Below are 17,674 nucleotides of genomic sequence, written 5' to 3' on the forward strand. Positions count from 1 at the left end.
CTTTCAATGATGAGATCCCGCCTACCGACTCGCGGTACCATCCGCCATTAGGAGTTTGTTTCAAAGCACAAAACGCTTCGGGTGGTATATCAATGACATAAGGATGGAGTGTTCCGAAGTTTCTATTAGTCCGAAGGATGAACCGTGAGGGTACAACTAAATTTATTGTAGTATGTAATATTCCAAGGATTACCAATAATCAACTCACACTTGTAACACGATTATTTATTTTATTTTTATTGTGGCTACGTATCCAATAAGTAGGTGTGTCGCTAAGTGATCGATCTTCAATGATCCTCCAATCAACCGTAACTTAGTTACTTAGTCCTAACAGTCCAACTTAATTATACTTACCCGTAGTCGGTACAGAGCTTTATTACTAAACTTAATACTTGCTTAAGTTTTGATTAGTTCCACCTTTCTGGGATTTATTGGATTCGTTGTTGGGTAAAATTTTCCGCCTTAGCAATTCAATTAATATATTTTAACTGCCTGTGGCCGAACGGTTACCGCGCTGGACTGCTACGCAGAGGTCCCGGGTTCGATTTTCGGGCCGGGAGAATTATTTGCACGGCGCACATTTATTTCTCTCGTGAGTTTGGGTGTAACTTCTGGTTGTCTACCTCTATGTGTGTGTCCATGGTACGCGCGATACAGGGTTTCCCTAGTGCGGGGCCATGAGTGTGTGTGTTATTTATTTATTTATATGTTTTAAAAAGAAAATTCTTTATAATTAACTGAGATTATTGTTTAATTTGTTATTTTAATTTCTTAACGAAACATGTCTAGTAATATAATTGCTTTGAATGTTTTTGCTATCACGTATAGTAGTGACAAGGGAGACGCTGTAAGCATTATTTGTCAAACAAAACTTTCTGCTATTCTTTGATGAGCGAGGATATACTACTACAAGCAAAGAGGTGCACTCAAATTCAATATCGAGTTGTGTCACTTTATCACATATAAACAAAAGTCCCTCTTTGCCTAGAGCGGATATAGTAGAGCTTTTCTTACAAGTTTGTGCGGCGCAAGACGACTAATTTCATGAATTCGATGTTTGAAATGGATAATCTCTATTCAAAAGTAGTTTTTATTGTGTTGTAGTATTTTTTTACTCGTACTTTGACAGAGGGGACTGCCTATGGACGGCGCCTCCCGTGTTGTATGCTCTAAGCGTATAAATCTATTTCCTCACAATTGGTTATTATCGCAATAGTTATTTTCTGAAGGAACTACCAGAGATAATAAATCAGGGCTCAAAAGGTGTATGGTAATAAAACTTACATAGTTTTTGCAAGCGACTACAACGAGCTCCTCATTTTCCCTCTCGGCCATCGCTGGCAGTTCCAAGCGATCTTTGCCCACGCCTGGAACGCGGCATACACCCAGCAGACGGTAGAACTGCTCCATGCACAAAGGCTGACCTTTCTCGCGGCTAGTCGCTCGTTCCAGCGGAAGCTCTCCTCTATAACGAAAAGCTATCAGTTAAAACCTAAAATGCTTAATGTGGATATATCAAGATCAATTGACCTGACTCGGAGGCAGCTACAGAAAATTCCACCTATAATTTACCTGTCCAACATCTCTTTATAATCGAGCAGGTCGTCGATGAACAGCGCGCCAAGATCTGCTACCTCCTCCATTTTTGCGAAGTGCCGTTTCGGAAACACCATACCAGGATTGGAATTGATCGGCAGAGGCAGGCGGACCTTTAGGTACATGTCGTCTAACCACCAATCGGTTATCTGTAAAAAAAAATCATTATACATGCTCAAGAGTTTACACAGCACGGACATTATAAGGTAATCAAACAAAAATGCAATATAATAGTAATAATGTCCAACATACCGTGTTCAGTGAAATTAATGCTAAGACAGAAATAGAATCTTTGGAATGAAAATAACTTTAATGACAAATAGTTTTATTGCTACGTATTACAAAATCACTTAAAATATTGTATGTAAGACGCTGTCGGGCTAAGAAAGTATATGGTTCGTCGCGAACGCCGAGGCTTCAACGGTGTCACATAGTGCATTTGGTAACGTGTAGGTGCTGGAGAAGGCATTGCCATTGCTGCTTCTCTGAACGATTCCATTGACGACTCCAGAAAGTATTTCCCTTCAGGAACTAGAAACCCCCTAGTTGGCATTCTATATTTGCTCTCCGAATTGATTCCATTCATTATTGGAAAGTAGTGGGGCTTTTCCAAAACATTCACATTATTATCCCACGTGCTTGGTGCTAAAGCTCTGAATTCCTTTTTGTTTTGCAACAAATTCAACACGGCAGGTTTGTGTTGCTCGAAGAAGTCAATTGCGTTTAATTTGGAGTGTGTATATTTCTTCGTAGTCTCAAATGGTGGCATTTGTGTTATTCTGACTACGTTGTCAATATTTGCGAATTTGGGCCGCAGCAATATTTGCCTTGACAGTAAAGGTTTCGCACTATGGACTGTGTAAGTTTGGATGTTATTTCTAGCTGCTAACTCATCAAAGAAATTTATCCTTGCAGTGGTCATCATATTATTGAATAATAACTCTTTCCGGTTCGTCGCCAATAAATTCTTTTCAACTACACTGTAGTGTACCTTTTTTACTTTGAATTTTGGTATTACTTTTTCGGGAAGTAACATAGTTTTATAGCTGGGATCTAAAGGGTCCATAAGTATTCCCTTAATTCTTTGAGATTTATTTATCACTTTTTTAATTACGTCTGACTTTTTTTGTGAATTTAATGAAATGTGGTCTTTTTTAGCGAAATCTACATTTGTGTCAATTGCACTTTCAACCTCGACATTACTGGGCGCAAACTTAGTCCTTAAAGGTTTCTTTCCGCTCACACCCATTTTGATTTTTTTCTTTTTACTAAGCTGAAATCGTTTGGCTGCAAATGTTGCTGTTGGACCCCGTTTTACATATGGAGAATACGTTATGTCTGTCATTATTTTCTTAGTTTGAAACTGATTTATTTTGCTGACCTTGGGATCATTTTTACGGAACAAAAGAATTTTCATATTACTGGCACGAGTGGCTTTCATAAAAGCAGTAATTTTGTCCTCGGCCATTTTGTTCTCATTTCTAGCAGCCTTAGTAATATTGTTATGAATCGTCGGGCTCTTTACATTCTTTGTAGTGTCGGCGGTGCGCATATATATATCTCCAAACATGGGAAAATGTGTAGGTTTTTCATATATTTTTCCGAATCCTTGGTAGAATGTAAGTTTTCTCTCTGGCTTTCGCGTTGCCAATCGATAAATAAATTTTCTTGGTTTTGGTGTTTCTGGCGGAAGTAGTGTACTTGTGAACGCATTGCGAACAGAGCTTTTATGGAAAATAATTTGTATTGGTTGTACTGGAATTGTTTTCATATTATTATGTATTTCATCCTTCAATAATCTGGTAGGCTCCACTGTAGTAACCGTCTCATAATGATTGAATTTAACTAAATGTGTAGATTTTGGGCCCAACATGGAAACAGTTACTGGTACACTGTCAATACGAGGTCCTGGCAAACTTGTCATTCTTTCTGTTGTATCCATGTGGTTTTTGTACAAAGCGCTAAAAACACGTAGCCGTGTTGGTCTTGGCTTTACTTTCATATTCATATTTCCAACTGTGTTCATCGATTTATTTGAAGTACTGTCTGCATTCTTTCGCTTTGGCTGCCTTAATATGTGAGAAAGTTCTAATTTTCCTCTGACGTTGAGTTGCCGAGTAGTACTGGGAGTTGGGAAATATACTGGCCATGGCAGAATCGCAGTGACATCACCAATGTGTACATGATCTGAAGATTTCAATAATTCACCGAATTCCTCTTCACCATTTGCCCGAGTTGGCTCTACCTGTGTGACTTTTTTCCGAAGTTCCTTTGTGTAAGCCATCTCTAGATCTTCGTACATTGTTGGCTCATATGTATTGTAGACAATTCTTTTTCTGGTACGACGACGTTTCTTTCTGATCGTTGTCCTTCGCGGTCCTGTCGTCGTATTGGCATTAGTTTTTGGATGTTTAGTATTTCGGTGTCTCTTGATTTTTTTCGTACTTCTCGTAACAGTTTCGTCTGATAGTGTAGAATACGAAATACTTTCCACAGTGCTACGTACTGTAGTAGTTGGTGGTCGAATATTGGAATATGAATGTGTTGCTTGTAAAAAAAATCTTAGCATATTGGTTGCTAATACATAGTGTTCATATTTGTTATCATCTACAAAACTTTGTTCCATGGGAGTACTATTTTTTATACTTTCTTTATCCTTTTTGGCAGTGGAATATGCATTAGTGAGCGTATTGTACATATCTGGTTTACCGTTATTCATATCTTTTGAGTATAATCTTTGTATTAACATAGTTTCTTCTTTCCCGGGCATCATTGATGCCACACTATCGTTGTGGGTGACTCTTTCCATGATTTCTGGCACTAAATGTAATTTTGAGACAACGTACCCTTCTATGTTTCCTCCAGAGGTAGAACTCTCATTAATATGTTTTGTTAAGTTAGACTTATAGTTATATATAGATGAATAATCATTTCGTTTTTCAGACTCAGTATCGAAAGTTTGTCTGTTTAGTTTAGTTGTATACCAGTCTAATCCTGTACGTAACAAGGGTTTGTAGGTTGTATTCACTTGAGTTATATTATGGACTGGTTTTCTTATTAATGAGTTTATTGGAGTATGTGTCAATATCATGATTGGCACATATCCTTTTGTTATTTGTGTTTTACTTGAATTTTGTATTACCTCTGCATTTGTAAGTAAATGCTTGACAGTTTCATAATTACCTAAGTATTCTGGTATTTGTGTATACGATTGCTGACTCAATTTGAAATCCTTAGTACTGGATGCTCTCAAGTGATAATTAACATCTAACTCAGTCGTGGGTGAAGGTAATTTGCCAGTATGCAATAGAGTCTTAACAGTTCCCACGTTACTTACTGGCTGGTTTGTTTGAATTGTATTAACGGTACGTTCGGCGCTTTTATCTGTCATATCTTGAAGTGAATTCCAAAGATTTTGAATATCCGTTCGAAGTAAGTAAGGTTCTCCGGTTTCAGCATTTATAGGTGTTTTTGTGACTTCATGTGCAGCTTTAGTAGGTGCAGGAAAGTAAACACTACCTCTTGAAATCTTATCAGGCGTAATGAAAAATTGTTTAATCTCTGCTTTTGGTACTGGACTTGTTACAGCTTCTTTTAATTCTTTTGATGATATTGATTTTGTAAAAAGTTGTGGAGAGTATCCATAAGATAGAACAAGAGTAACGTATTTACTTTTAGTACTCTCATTTTCAATAAGAATATTATTCAAATTTAGGGGGTCATTTTCGTGTGTTATGGCTTTGGACCCATAATGGTCCAATTCTTCATCTTTAGGTAAAGCCCTTGTGATTTTATTTACGAGAACTGATGTTTTTAAATTAATAGCCCTCGAAGCAGCGTAATTTTCTGAAGATTCAGATATGTTTTTGGTAATAATCGTTGATATTTGAATAGTGGACGGCGTTATCTCATCCATACTCATAAATTTATTACGTTTCAAATTAATACTATCATCGCTTTTATTAATGTTATTTAGAAAATCTCTTTTCTCTTGAAAGTCTGTATCATTGTCAATTTTTACTCTTTCATATTTCACCGGAGATGACGATGGATTTGCGTCTGTAAATTCTAATGCAGAATTATTAAATGTTTTGTCGAAGGTCGTTAGAGATTCTGTCATGTTATTATTTTCTTTTGTCTTAATGAAAGTAACATCTTCAAATGCTTTTGTTTTCGATACCACATCATTCTCCACTGGTTTAATATTTACTATTTTGTCATTGCCATCAAATGCTTTGTGTTCTTTAATAGATGCAATTCGGGTTGGGTCAGTAGGATCATACAAGTTTTCGTTAATTTTGTAACTTTGTGGTTTCATGTTTGAATTAAGTGTAAAAGATATTGATTGAATTTTGTTGTCTTTTGGACGTAAGCTTTTTTCTGTATTTAAGTTATTGTTGGTTTCATTTTCGATTTTTAAGTTTGCTGAAACTTGTTCTTGTTTCATTGCATTGGCCATGTAATCCGTTATATTCAAATAAGTTTCTGAAGTTGGTTTATTGAAAGCGGCATTAGACATGAACGGAATATAATAAATTTTGCTGTCATTTAGACCCAGTGAACTATTTGTGTTATTTGCCACTACCGCGGCATTATACCTATTTTTCGGTGCTTTATTTGCTAGTATCCTTGTTAGAGACTCTACTTTCATTGGACTGGATTCAGCATTTAACGATTTAGTTTTTTCTTGATGGGACACACTTTCTCCCGACTTTCTAAGTAAAATATCCATATTCTTAAAAGCACTTGCAATTACGATTGCTTTTTTAAAATCATCGTCTTTAGTATTTTCCGAATTTACAGGTGAAATTTTGTCAAGTACCGTTAAGTGTAATGGTTCGCTATGTCCAGTTTTATACGTGTCATGTTGGCTACTTTTTTTATTTGGATCCATTTGTTTAGCATATGTAGTTAAATTTGATATTTTAACTTCGGTGATATGAGAGTCTGATTGGGTTGGATTTGCAAAACCTTTTGACATTATCTTTTTTGTAATAGGTGATGTCTTTTGTGATACGGAGGATGTATTTTCCGCTTCCGAGGTTGTTAATGCTTTGCCTTCAGGAACGTTTATGTGTCTTGATGTTGCAATCTCTGGATCATCGCTCGAAAGATTGTTATTGCCATGCTCAATGCTCGCCAAAATATTTGTATAGCATATTTCCGACGGTAGGACCTTATTTGTACTGTTGCAATTCGAGTTCAAAACCGCAGACAGCTCAGACAGTACTTCATTGGCTTCGTTTGAATATTTTTTTTGCAATGAATCATTTGTTTCCGATGCTAAACTATCATGGTTAGATCCCAAATTGCTATTTTCTATATTTAAGCGATGATCTAAATAACTTTCTGGAGAATAGATTAAAGTTGGATATTTCATTCTTGTTGTGTTTGATTTCTTAATTACAATATTTTTTTGAATATCGTGAGTATCAGTATCTTGAAGCAATATTTTTTCTGTCGGCTTTAAGGTGTCTGTGAAAATATTTTCTTTTTCATTTATACCGTTTTTATGGTCAGTGTTTTGCTTAAGGGCAGATATTGACACATTATATTTTTTCATAGTACTTTCAAAGTCAACATTTGTGTTAGCCATTTTTAAAAAGCCATTAGTAATGACATGTTTATCTTCTGCATTTGTGAAGTGTTTTTCGTTTAAATCTGCACGTGGTTCATACGTTAAATGTCCCATCATTTTTACTTTTTCAAATAGGGGTTTAGGTAATGTAATTGTAAATGACTCCTTCTCACTTTCTACATAATTTATAGTCTCTTCACCTAGATTTAGTAGTGTTGATTTTTCTGTACCCCTTGAAGGAATGTTCACTGTAACTGGTACCGTTCCATGGTAATCTTCCACTATTCGTGGATCAGTAATAAGATTGCTGAAGGCTTCTTTAGAAATTTTCTGTGGAACTGTTTTCCTCATAAAATGTTGTTTTTCGGTAGTAGTAGCTTTAATACTCAATATATTTTCTTCTCTATTTATAGGGCTTTCCGTGTTTTTCTTTCCTAACAATAAGGATTTAGTTGATGAAATTTTATCAACGGCAGTTTCAGCGTTTAATGACACGATATTATTTGACACAGAACCATCCATTAAAATAATGTTAATAGTTTTTTTATTAATATTATTTTTGTCCTCAATTGTCTTTGGTAGTGTTTCGTGTAAGCCTGTTGTCAACATATTTTTAAATTTACCATCTTCACTACCAAAATCGGTCGTTGTTACAACTTCTTCTATTCTTGCTGGCTTAAATACGTTATTATCGTCACTGTTTAATGAGTTGGAACTAATTCGAGCATTTTCGTCATTAAAAAAGTTTGAATTTACGTCTATATTGTTTACATTACCTTCACGAATAGGTTCTTTTGTTACACTTTTAAAAGTTTCGTGATTTTGTTTGCTGTAATCCAGAGTGAAGCTTCCTATATTTCGTTCTTTTTTATTTTCAATATCTATTGACAGTGTTGGTTTTATTCTTACAACTACTGTGAAGTCACCTAGAATAACATATTTTGGTTTCGGAAACATTTTAATATTATTTACTTCATTATTGTTTGCAAAGCCAGGATTATTTAGCACATTTCCTTGATCAACATGTTCAATATCTGATGTCATTTTGATGTTTGTCACTTTTTCCATTATTTTCGATGTAAATGTATCTTCTGTTACTGAAAGCGGTAGAGTAATGTCAGCATTATTTACCACGTCTGAATTATATATCCTTGTAGATGAATATTCATTTACATCTGTTGTAGTTTGTGTTTTATGTATATCGTCTACTAAAGTAGCTAGTGTATTAGTCATCTCATTAAAAATAGAGGTAGAAATTGCTTGTGGTCTTTCATCTAGTCGGTTTTTATACTCTATATTCTTGGATGTGTTATTTCCATGATTTTGTTCAATTTGATCTTGTTGGACAGGCACTTCATTTACCATGGTGGTCATTTTATTTACTTCGAATTTATTTTCCGTTTTTATTTCTTCCTGTACAAATGAGGACATTGAATTTAGCATTTCATTTTCTTGGATTTTTAACTCTGATTTCTTTTGTTCTACCTGATCTTTTAGAATAACTGACAATGTGTTAATTACATTTTCTTCAGTATTGACTTCTAACATATCTTGTTGATTCAAGGTAGATAAGGCATTAATAACATCCTCTGTAACTGCAAGTTGATATGTAAATTTATCATAGTAAGGTACATCTGTGATATTTATTCCAGTTTCTATTGTAGATGGATATTTCATTACCTTGGCTAATATACTTGCTGTTGTCTCTTTTGCAGTAGAAATTGGTGTCTCATTGTCTTTTCCACTTTCTTGGTTTTGCAACTTTGTATATTCTGTAGACATATTTTTTTTAGCTTCTTGTTTGACCATGATTTCATTATCGTTTTTAATACGATATTCTGGAGAAATAGTGTTGTCTTCGTGTCTCAGAGTGATAATTTCATTTGCTCCGGAATAGATTTCCTTTTTAATTTCTTCTTGTGTTGAGGTATACAAACCATACAGTATATCTTCTGTCACCGCAACAGGTAGAGTGAATTTATAGTTATTCGGTAAATATGTCCCTTTAGGTGTTACATATGTTCTAGTTTCTATTTTAGATAAGTTTTTCATTACTTCAGCTGTATTTTTTTTTGCACTTGACGCAAATGTCAGAGTCCATTTTTCATTTTCTTGGTTTTTAAGCTCTTTGTAATTGGACTCATTCTCTTTAGCCTCTAATTCTGTCTTGGTTGCATAATCTTGTGTAATATGGTCCTCAAGCGTAAATTCTTTGTTTTCATTTCTCCATGTGGTAATTTCCATTTTACTCAACTCTGTTTGCTCAGATTTATTTTCCTGTTCAGTATAATCCTTTGGTTCAGTTGTATCGTTGTTCGATGTAGTGAATTCATTCAAATAATTGACTTCAAATTTAATTTCTTGTGAAGTTGAGGTAGATAAGGCATGTAGAATATCTTTGGTTGCTTGAAGAGGAAGCATAAATTCATCATTATTGGGTACATCTATCGGTTTCGCTACATTTGTAGTACTTTCTGTTTTAGATAATTTATTTACTAGATTGGCTGATATACCAGCTGTAATATTTTTAGCAAAAGTGGTCGATATTTTATCCATTGTTTCACTTTTCAGGTTTTTCGAATTCGTGTTTTTGGATTCATTTTTTTTATCTCCTCGTTCTACCTTGGTTCCTCTATTTTGTTCATTATAATCTTTTAAAGTAGCTAAAGAATCGTTATTAAGTGTGTCTGTTTCATTTACTTCAAAATTTACTACGGTATTAATTTCTTTCGATATAATGGTAGATAAAGTATATGGTTTTTGGTCTTGATCTTTTAAGTTTGTAAACTCAAATTTATTTTCTTTAGCTTTAAAGTCCATCTTAGTTTCATTGTTATGTTCAAAGTAAAACTTTAGCGTAGCCTGTTCCTTTTTATTTGCCAATGTGGTTATGCCGTTGTCCTCAAGATTTATTTCTGCTTTAATGTCTTCTAGAGTCGAAGTATTTAAAGTCAGTAGTGTTTCGTTTATTTGTCCATTTGAGTTTGTATATTCATATTGTTTTTCGGTAGTTTCAATTTCTAACTTCATTTTATTACTATTCTTAAGTATAGCTAATTTGTTTCTCATTGCAGACATTTTGTTTCTCTTCAAATTCTCAGAGATATATTGCGGAGAATTGGAAGTTTTTACTTGGGATAAATTTTCTTCCAACTTTGCTGACGTACCGCTAGTAGTAATTAGTGGAATTAATGTAAATTTAGTATATGCAGTGTCATTTTCTTGATCTTTTAATTCCGTGTTTTTTGATTTAATATCTTTACTTTCTGTTTCTTCTTTTGTATCACCAAATTGTTCCTTGTGTTTCTTTGCTCGTCCTCTTTCTTTTGGCCACTGTATTACTTTATTTATATTGGGATTGATTGTTATAGGATACTTCGAAGTTTCCGTTCCAAATAAGTTATTTTCAATTGTGGTTAAGGAATTCTTTTCTGAAATAACGGTAAGTCCATTAATCGGCGTTTTACTTTCTTGGTATTTGGATCCGATGTGCTCTAATATATTTTCTTCACTTTGTAGTTCTAATTTGATACTACTTTCTTGTTCAATATCGTCTTTTAGCGTAATATGTTTGTTTGTCAATTCTGTTGTTTCTTTTACAGGTAACATAGATAATACATTCATCTCTTCACCTTCTTGACCTTGGAATTTTGGGAACTCGAGATTATTTGGTCTACCACCTAGTTCTGCATTGGGATCACTATTTTGTTGAATGAAATCGTAATATGACGTAGTTTTGTCGTTTTTCAATGTCGTTACTTCATTTACTTTGGAATTGTCTTGAGCCAATGACGGCAAAAAAGTGGAAATTAAGTCTAATTTGATTTTTTCTGTGTATCCTTCAGCGTAAAAATTTGATCCATTTATTTGTGTGTTTTGTAAGTTTTTAATAAATAATAAAAACTTTTGAAGCGTTTGGTGTGTTTGTTGGGGTAATTTAGTTTGTAGATTATTTACTGTCATGTTTTGTATAAAAGGCTCTCTGCCACCAATTTCTTTCTCTTGATTAATAATATTTTCATCATTTTCTCCTTGGTTTTTGCTGTGAATGCCTAAACTTGGTTTTTGTATGTTAGCGTTTCTATGCCTGTTGTCATTAAGAATTATTTTGTTTAAAATATCGTCACTAATATTTAATGGTTTTAATTCTACTCCTTGTTTTATTTTCGAAATAATTACTCCATTTTCGTCTATGCTTTCATTGTATTTGTATGATAAAGTAGATTTATTATTATTTTCAATTAAATTAGTAATATTATCTACATATTCGTGATAAGATGGTTCTTGAAAACCTGGACGAAACCCTAAATTTGAAGCTGCTATATCATTTGTAGTGTTGTCTACTTCATTAGTAAGAATGTTTTCTGAGTCATGGATAGTTGTTTTAAGATGGTCTAGTGTGTCTGTCACCAGTTTAGATCTGTCTGAAATTTGTGAAACAAATAATCCATTTGCAACATTGTCGTTTAGCGTTATGGGAAATTTTATTAAATTATTTTTTGTTACTATGTCTTCCGTTGGTGGCATTCTCTCGGGTAAAGAAGGTAACGTTGATATTATCAACATTTCCACTGAATTATTTTTTTCAACATCAAGACTAACTGATTCATCTCTACTCGATAATATAGTGCTTACAAAAGGTTTATGAGTGCTGGTTTCTAAATTAGGTTTAGTAGTTACATGAAGTTGATTAATACTGTTTCGTAGTGTTGTTTTAGGGTCATTTTCGAATGTTTTTTTATTTAAATTTTCTTTCATTCTTTTATTGTTTTCAGCAGATTCCTCTTTTTCAATTTCATTAAAAAGCGTTTCTTCCATATCAAACTCCAGATTTTTTAGAGTATAATCGTTTTGTTTTGTATGATAATACTTCATCACCGTATTATTTTCAATAGTAGAAGTTCTTTCTTCGCGCATATTCTTTTCAGTGGACAAATTTAAAGGTCTAGTATGAGTTTCGTTTATTTGTTCATCTACAGCGTCATTTTTTTTTGTAATTGCTTCGTTAAAAGATATTGTAGTTTTGGTACTTGTAAGCAAAGATGTTACTTTTGATTCTGTGGGACTGTTTGTGGTTGTGTATAAAAATGCTGCTTCCGTGTAAAACAGATTCGAATATAACTCTTTTGCCTGGGAAGTTATGGTACTTGTTTTGTCAAGTGTTTCAATAACACTTTCTACAGAATCTTTATTACCGTTAATCTGGATTTGTTCCATTGCAGAACCATTTACGATTTTATGTATAGTATCAACTTGATCTTTTGTGCGAGATTCCGATGTTTGAACTAAATTTTTATCATTCAAAGTGACTTTCGTACCAGTAGCAGAAATTGAACCATTCACCAGTTTGTCTGTTCTACTGGTGAAGAGAGGTACTACATTTGTTGGTATAGTTGAGACTAAGGTGACGAATTGAAATACTGAAGCTGGAGACATGACTTCATTAATATCTGTTTTTTTCATCATTGACTAACATTGGTCTATTATTTTGCTGTTGTTCTTTGTATTTCTCCGAATATTGCGCATTTGTTGCTAACGTTGGTGCAATTGTATGAGATTTCAAATTTTGAGCAAAACCTTTATCCGTTACCGTTATATTTTTCTCTGCTGAAACTATTGGTTTCTCCTCTCTGTAGATTAGTAGAGGTTCAACATTTAGACTAGGTACACCAAATTCAGAGACTTGAGGAAATGTGTTTGATATTTTGGTAGCTATATTTTTGGTGATAGGACTTATAATACCATGATTTTTTTTTGAAGGACCTTGGGATTTGTTGTTTTTTTTATTTAATATATAAGCTCTATTCTCGTCGTCCGACAAAATTTTATTTTTATCGGTTTTTTCAGGATGGCGGTTAAATAGAACCGAATTATCTGTTTTATTTATTTCCACATTCTGATAACTAGTAGTAAAATTGACATTACTAGTAGCATTGTGCAATGTAGTAATGGGTTCCAGAGGAATCACAGATTCATGATCTTTAGCCGATAGATATTTTTGATCGTCATTAGTTGAATACATTTGAAAATATTTATTTACATATTTTTCTCCGGATTCTACAAAATAATCAACATATTCCGTTGCGGTTGTAGTTTGTGTATTAGGTGTTGTAGTACCAGCTATCACTTCTATATCTTGTTTCCCTAATGATATTACAGATTCTGTATCTTGTAACAATGTTTTCATAGTCGTGGACTCTTCGTATTTTGTCACCGATATCGTAACGGAGTCGTCTATATATTTTCCATTTGTACTCGTTATTAATAATTCTATATTTGTTGACGATGATGTGGGTTTATGTAATTCTGGTATTTGACCAAGCTCTTTATGAACCAGTAGTTCATGAGTAACTGAGGCATTTACTTGGCTTCCTCTTGTATCTTGAGTTATATTTGTTATCGTTTTATCAACGTCATTTGTTTCTTCTTCACGGGACATAAGGTATTTTGAATTCATTGGTTCTATTGGTGCAGTTGTAGCAGTTACTTTTAATTTGTTTAAATGTTTTCCTTTCGTATAGACTAACGGTTCCACATTTAAATGTACCGTTGGAGTTGATGTATGAAAATCTGAAGCTTGAACGTCATTTTTATTCATTGTTATTACTTCTTCGGCCGAAGCTACATCATTTTTCGGCTTTCCTCTTAAATTTTTCAATGGAGGCTGCATATTCATCGGAAATATTGGTTCTGGAGTATAAATTTCTAGGACTTTATCGAAATTTTCTCCCGCAGTATATATTTCCGTAGTGGAGACTAATTCAATGATCTGGGTTGATTCTCTATCGGCCACTAGAGGTTCTACTTTTTTAAGTGACAACGGTGCATATATTAATGATTCTGGCCCGTCCACATAATCATTACCTATTTTTTGGGTACTCATTTGTTCTGAAGAATTAATTTTATTTCCGTCTCCAGTCGTTTCCGGCGTTTCTTTATTTGTAGTTGCAGCATGTTCTCCAAAATTATATTTTTTCTTATCTTCTACAGAGATGACTGATGCCGATTTCATTGTAAAATCAATAATTGCGGTCGTCGTTGCAGTGGTGTCGTACGAGTTTTCTTCATTTATATTTCTATCATCTAAACCAGTTTCAATGTTTTCAGTCGCAGTATCTGGCTTTTCAGTCATAAAAGCAGTGTTGTCGTTATTGTCAGTAATATAATTAGATGTTTCATCATTTCTATTACTTGTAATAGTTTCCCCATTTTTAAATATAGTCACGGTATAATCTCTGTCTGTAACTTCACTGTTGATAGTGGTTTTAACCGTTTCTGAGCTAGAACTGGTAGTCCCCAATTTTTTGTTTAAATTAAACCAACTCGGATCAGTGATATATTCCAACTGTTCAATATTTGTGTACTGAGTATTGGAAGTGACGCTATCCATTATTTTAACGGAACTTTTTTCTGTCAAATGTACCGGAGTTTTATTTTTTGATTCTAACACTATACCAACAGAGCCATTAACTAAATTTAAATTTTCGATATCGTCTAAGTTTTCTTTGTTACCAGATTCATCGGTTTGGAGCGATTTGTCAAAATTTACTTCAAACACACTATTATTATCAGGTACTACAATAACAGGTATAGTAGCATATTCAAAACTGTCTTTATTATAATGTTTGGGATTTGATGTCACGTGATTTTTACTTATAATTGATAGAGCAACAACATTTTCAGTTGTTGATAGATTTTTATCAACTAATTGGGCGATTGGATTTATATTTTGGACGGGTGAAGTTTTAATTGCCTGTGCATGATACGAAAGTTTGTTACGATCTTGCGATTCATTCTCTATTGCATTATGCATAGAAAAGAAAAATTCTGTTAGGTTAGTCAACGGATTATCGTATTTCTCAGATAAATCGTCATTTTCAAGATAGCCATTTAATTTAACTGAAGCTTCTGTTACTTTTTCTGCCAAGATTTTATAATCTGTGGTGAACTGAACATTTTCAGTGATATTGTTAGATGTAATAACGGGGTCTAAGGGAATCAAAGACTCAAATAGGTTAACTGATAGGTGTTTGTTATCATCGTAAGTAGAATGTATTTCAAAAGACTTGTTTATACGTTTTTCTTCCGATCCTATAGAAAAATCAACATATTCAGCTGAAGGTTCCGTAATTGCTATTGAACTAATATCAGTATGTATGTCTGGTAGATATGTTGTACTTTCATTATTTTTCAATAGTAAAGATTCATTTGATAATACTTTGTCCATGTTAGAGTCCCCAGTATTTTTATAATCGATGAACTGTTGTGGATGGATACTTTCTATAATTGAATTTATGATTGCATGCTTATATTTCTCACTAGAATATATATCTTCTTGTGAATTGTGAACAGTGTTGTCATAATTAACTTCCGTTGAGATTTCATCATTATAATTTTTCGTAGTCTCGTATATTTGTTCGTTATCGTAATTTTGTTTCATGCTTGAAGTGTCTATAATTCGTGATAAATAGTTACTATTACGGTCAGCATTTTTTTGTTGAGTACTTATCGTATGTGTTTTAGTTATTCTCTTGTTATCCTCTGTAAATGATTCGACAAAATCAAATGTTGTTTTATGATCTCTGGGAATCTTAAAAACATTTTCAGTTTCTGTTTCTAAATCTAACCGTACCTTGCTGATAAGTTTATGATTATTAATAATTGGCGTAATTGTATTAATTTTATCGTTTAGATTCTCATTAGTAGGCATGACATTTTTATTTGACTTTTGAAAACGCGTTTCCGAATTGCCAATGTTTTCTTGATATTGGTTTTTTGTTGTTTTATCCAAATAACTGTCTTCTTGAAAATAATCTATTTTTGAACCTTTATTGTCTTTTGAATGTTCAGTGCTTGTTTGTGTATCTATAGTTTGTTTTAAACTGTCATTTAAGGGTATGACGGCGTAAGAATTCAATGTTTGATAAATCTGATCTGTTGACTCGTGATTTACCATCATGTTAGAGAGTTTTTCAGTTTCAAAGGTTGTATCATTTTGTATTTCTTTAATTGCAGTACTTCTTGTAGTACGCACTTTAGGTAACACATGTTCTTTTTTAATAGTATTCCCAAGATATTCTTTATTCGGGGATTTCTTCTTCACGTTTAAAAAGTGATTGTTGGATTTTGTTGGAACTGATTTTTGAAATTTATTTACGTCATCGTCATTAATAAAACTGATTTTAGAGCCAATCGTTTTTGTTTCTTGAGGTATGGTATTATCCCATAGTTCATCATCATAAAAACCTTTAAAAGTGTAAATATTTTGAATAGCTGTCGGTGCTGTCGTTGAAAATAATTGAGTGGCAAATTCCACTTTATTAAGATTTATCGGTTTAGTTACGTGGTCAGCGACGCTTCTATGTTTTGCAAATATATCGATAACACTCACGCGTGCGTCACCGCCAACGTGACTGCCGTGTTTTGGACCTTCCAGTTTGTTATCAACAACCACTTGTTTCCCATAATATGTGCTTTTTTGTAACTCGCTGTCATATAATTTTAAAAGGTTTTTTATGTTGGCAATTGTATCCTTGTAATCACTATTTTTTTCTTCGATTTTCGGTATTGGTTTTACTTTTAGCATGTTCTGATCGTTGTCTTGCGCTTTATCTATGTCCAAATGTTTTGCTATGTACTGTTGCGTACAAGACGATGTGATTGCGTCGCCATCACAACACATTCCACTGTAGTTACCATCCCCTTGTGACATCATGACCTCTATATAAATTTTAATAGATTTTTTTCTACGTAGTAGTTTGAACACCTTCGTATGATTATTAATTTCACTTTCAGTAAGAAATTTGTAAATGGAAAGAAGGACACATTTAGATACTACATTTTTGTTATTCCCGTCACTTTCTTTCTCCGTGAGATTAAAATCTGTATCGAAAATATCAATGTCAACAACAGATTTAGAGTAAATAGTTCGATTTAATTCAATTTCATCAAGTTTGTCCCTATTTGTTTCTGATAATGAACCAATGTTTTCACTGGGCATTTTTCTATTACGTGTCATAATTTGCCCCGGATGCAAAGTGACTATCACGATGATGGAGTGCTTTTTCTTATTACGCGTAACTGGTATATGTCTACCAAATAAATTGTGTCTCCTTAGCTTGTACGTATGGTAGTCTTTTGTTACTATAAGAATTTTAAATAAGATATTGTCCAACTGTGACCTCAAACTATCATCCAGTAATGGGGACATGCTGGTACTCGCCATGACGATGCGTTCTGTGGTAATTTCATGTTGTTTACCGCATTTCCACGTCTTGACAAACGATTGCGTACCGTTTTCATTCTTCGTTCTCTCTAAATGGTCTACATCTACTTTAACAGCTAACTCATTTCGTAAACTGAAACATGTGTTGTTATAAATTTTCTGGTAGAGATCGAGCTCCTTCCAGGTGGTATTTTGCGCTGTTCCGCGGTCGGTCTCAGTCGTATAAGATGTGGCATGGCTGATTCGTTCTTGTTTCACTAGTAATGTCTCTGTCA

General features: G+C 33.6%; 2 protein-coding genes across 2 annotated transcripts; both read right to left on the minus strand.

The window, feature by feature from the left end:
- Positions 1–1,914: 1,914 nt before the first annotated feature.
- LOC113238724 (MATH and LRR domain-containing protein PFE0570w-like) lies at positions 1,915–12,610 on the minus strand. The gene is made up of 3 exons (XM_026475564.1): positions 11,478–12,610; positions 4,713–11,261; positions 1,915–4,667 (listed from the first exon to the last, which is right to left on the minus strand). Exons 1-3 carry the CDS (start codon positions 12,608–12,610, stop codon positions 1,943–1,945), a joined length of 10,407 nt encoding a protein of 3,468 aa, XP_026331349.1. The 3' UTR covers positions 1,915–1,942.
- A 7-nt stretch (positions 12,611–12,617) lies between these two features.
- LOC113238734 lies at positions 12,618–16,886 on the minus strand. The gene has a single exon (XM_026475575.1). It carries the CDS (start codon positions 16,884–16,886, stop codon positions 12,618–12,620), a length of 4,269 nt encoding a protein of 1,422 aa, XP_026331360.1.
- Between the last annotated feature and the right edge of the window lie 788 nt (positions 16,887–17,674).

This window comes from Hyposmocoma kahamanoa, unplaced genomic scaffold, assembly GCF_003589595.1.
Source record: "Hyposmocoma kahamanoa isolate Upper Pololo Valley unplaced genomic scaffold, ASM358959v1 106297, whole genome shotgun sequence".
Lineage (NCBI taxonomy): Eukaryota > Metazoa > Arthropoda > Insecta > Lepidoptera > Cosmopterigidae > Hyposmocoma > Hyposmocoma kahamanoa.

What these genes read in the sequence shown, in the direction of transcription:
- LOC113238724 (XM_026475564.1), bottom strand. Translation starts at nt 12,610, where the DNA reads ATGTCTCCAGCTTCAGTATTTCAATTCGTCACCTTAGTCTCAACTATA. An exon ending in ATAGCAGCTTCAAATTTAGG is followed by an intron (nt 11,262 to 11,477) that starts GTTTCGTCCAGG and finishes TAATGACAACAG; the next exon opens with GCATAGAAACGCTAACATAC. An exon ending in CAAAATTCAAGTAAAACACA is followed by an intron (nt 4,668 to 4,712) that starts AATAACAAAAGG and finishes GACACATACTCC; the next exon opens with AATAAACTCATTAATAAGAA.
- LOC113238734 (XM_026475575.1), bottom strand. Translation starts at nt 16,886, where the DNA reads ATGTCACAAGGGGATGGTAACTACAGTGGAATGTGTTGTGATGGCGAC.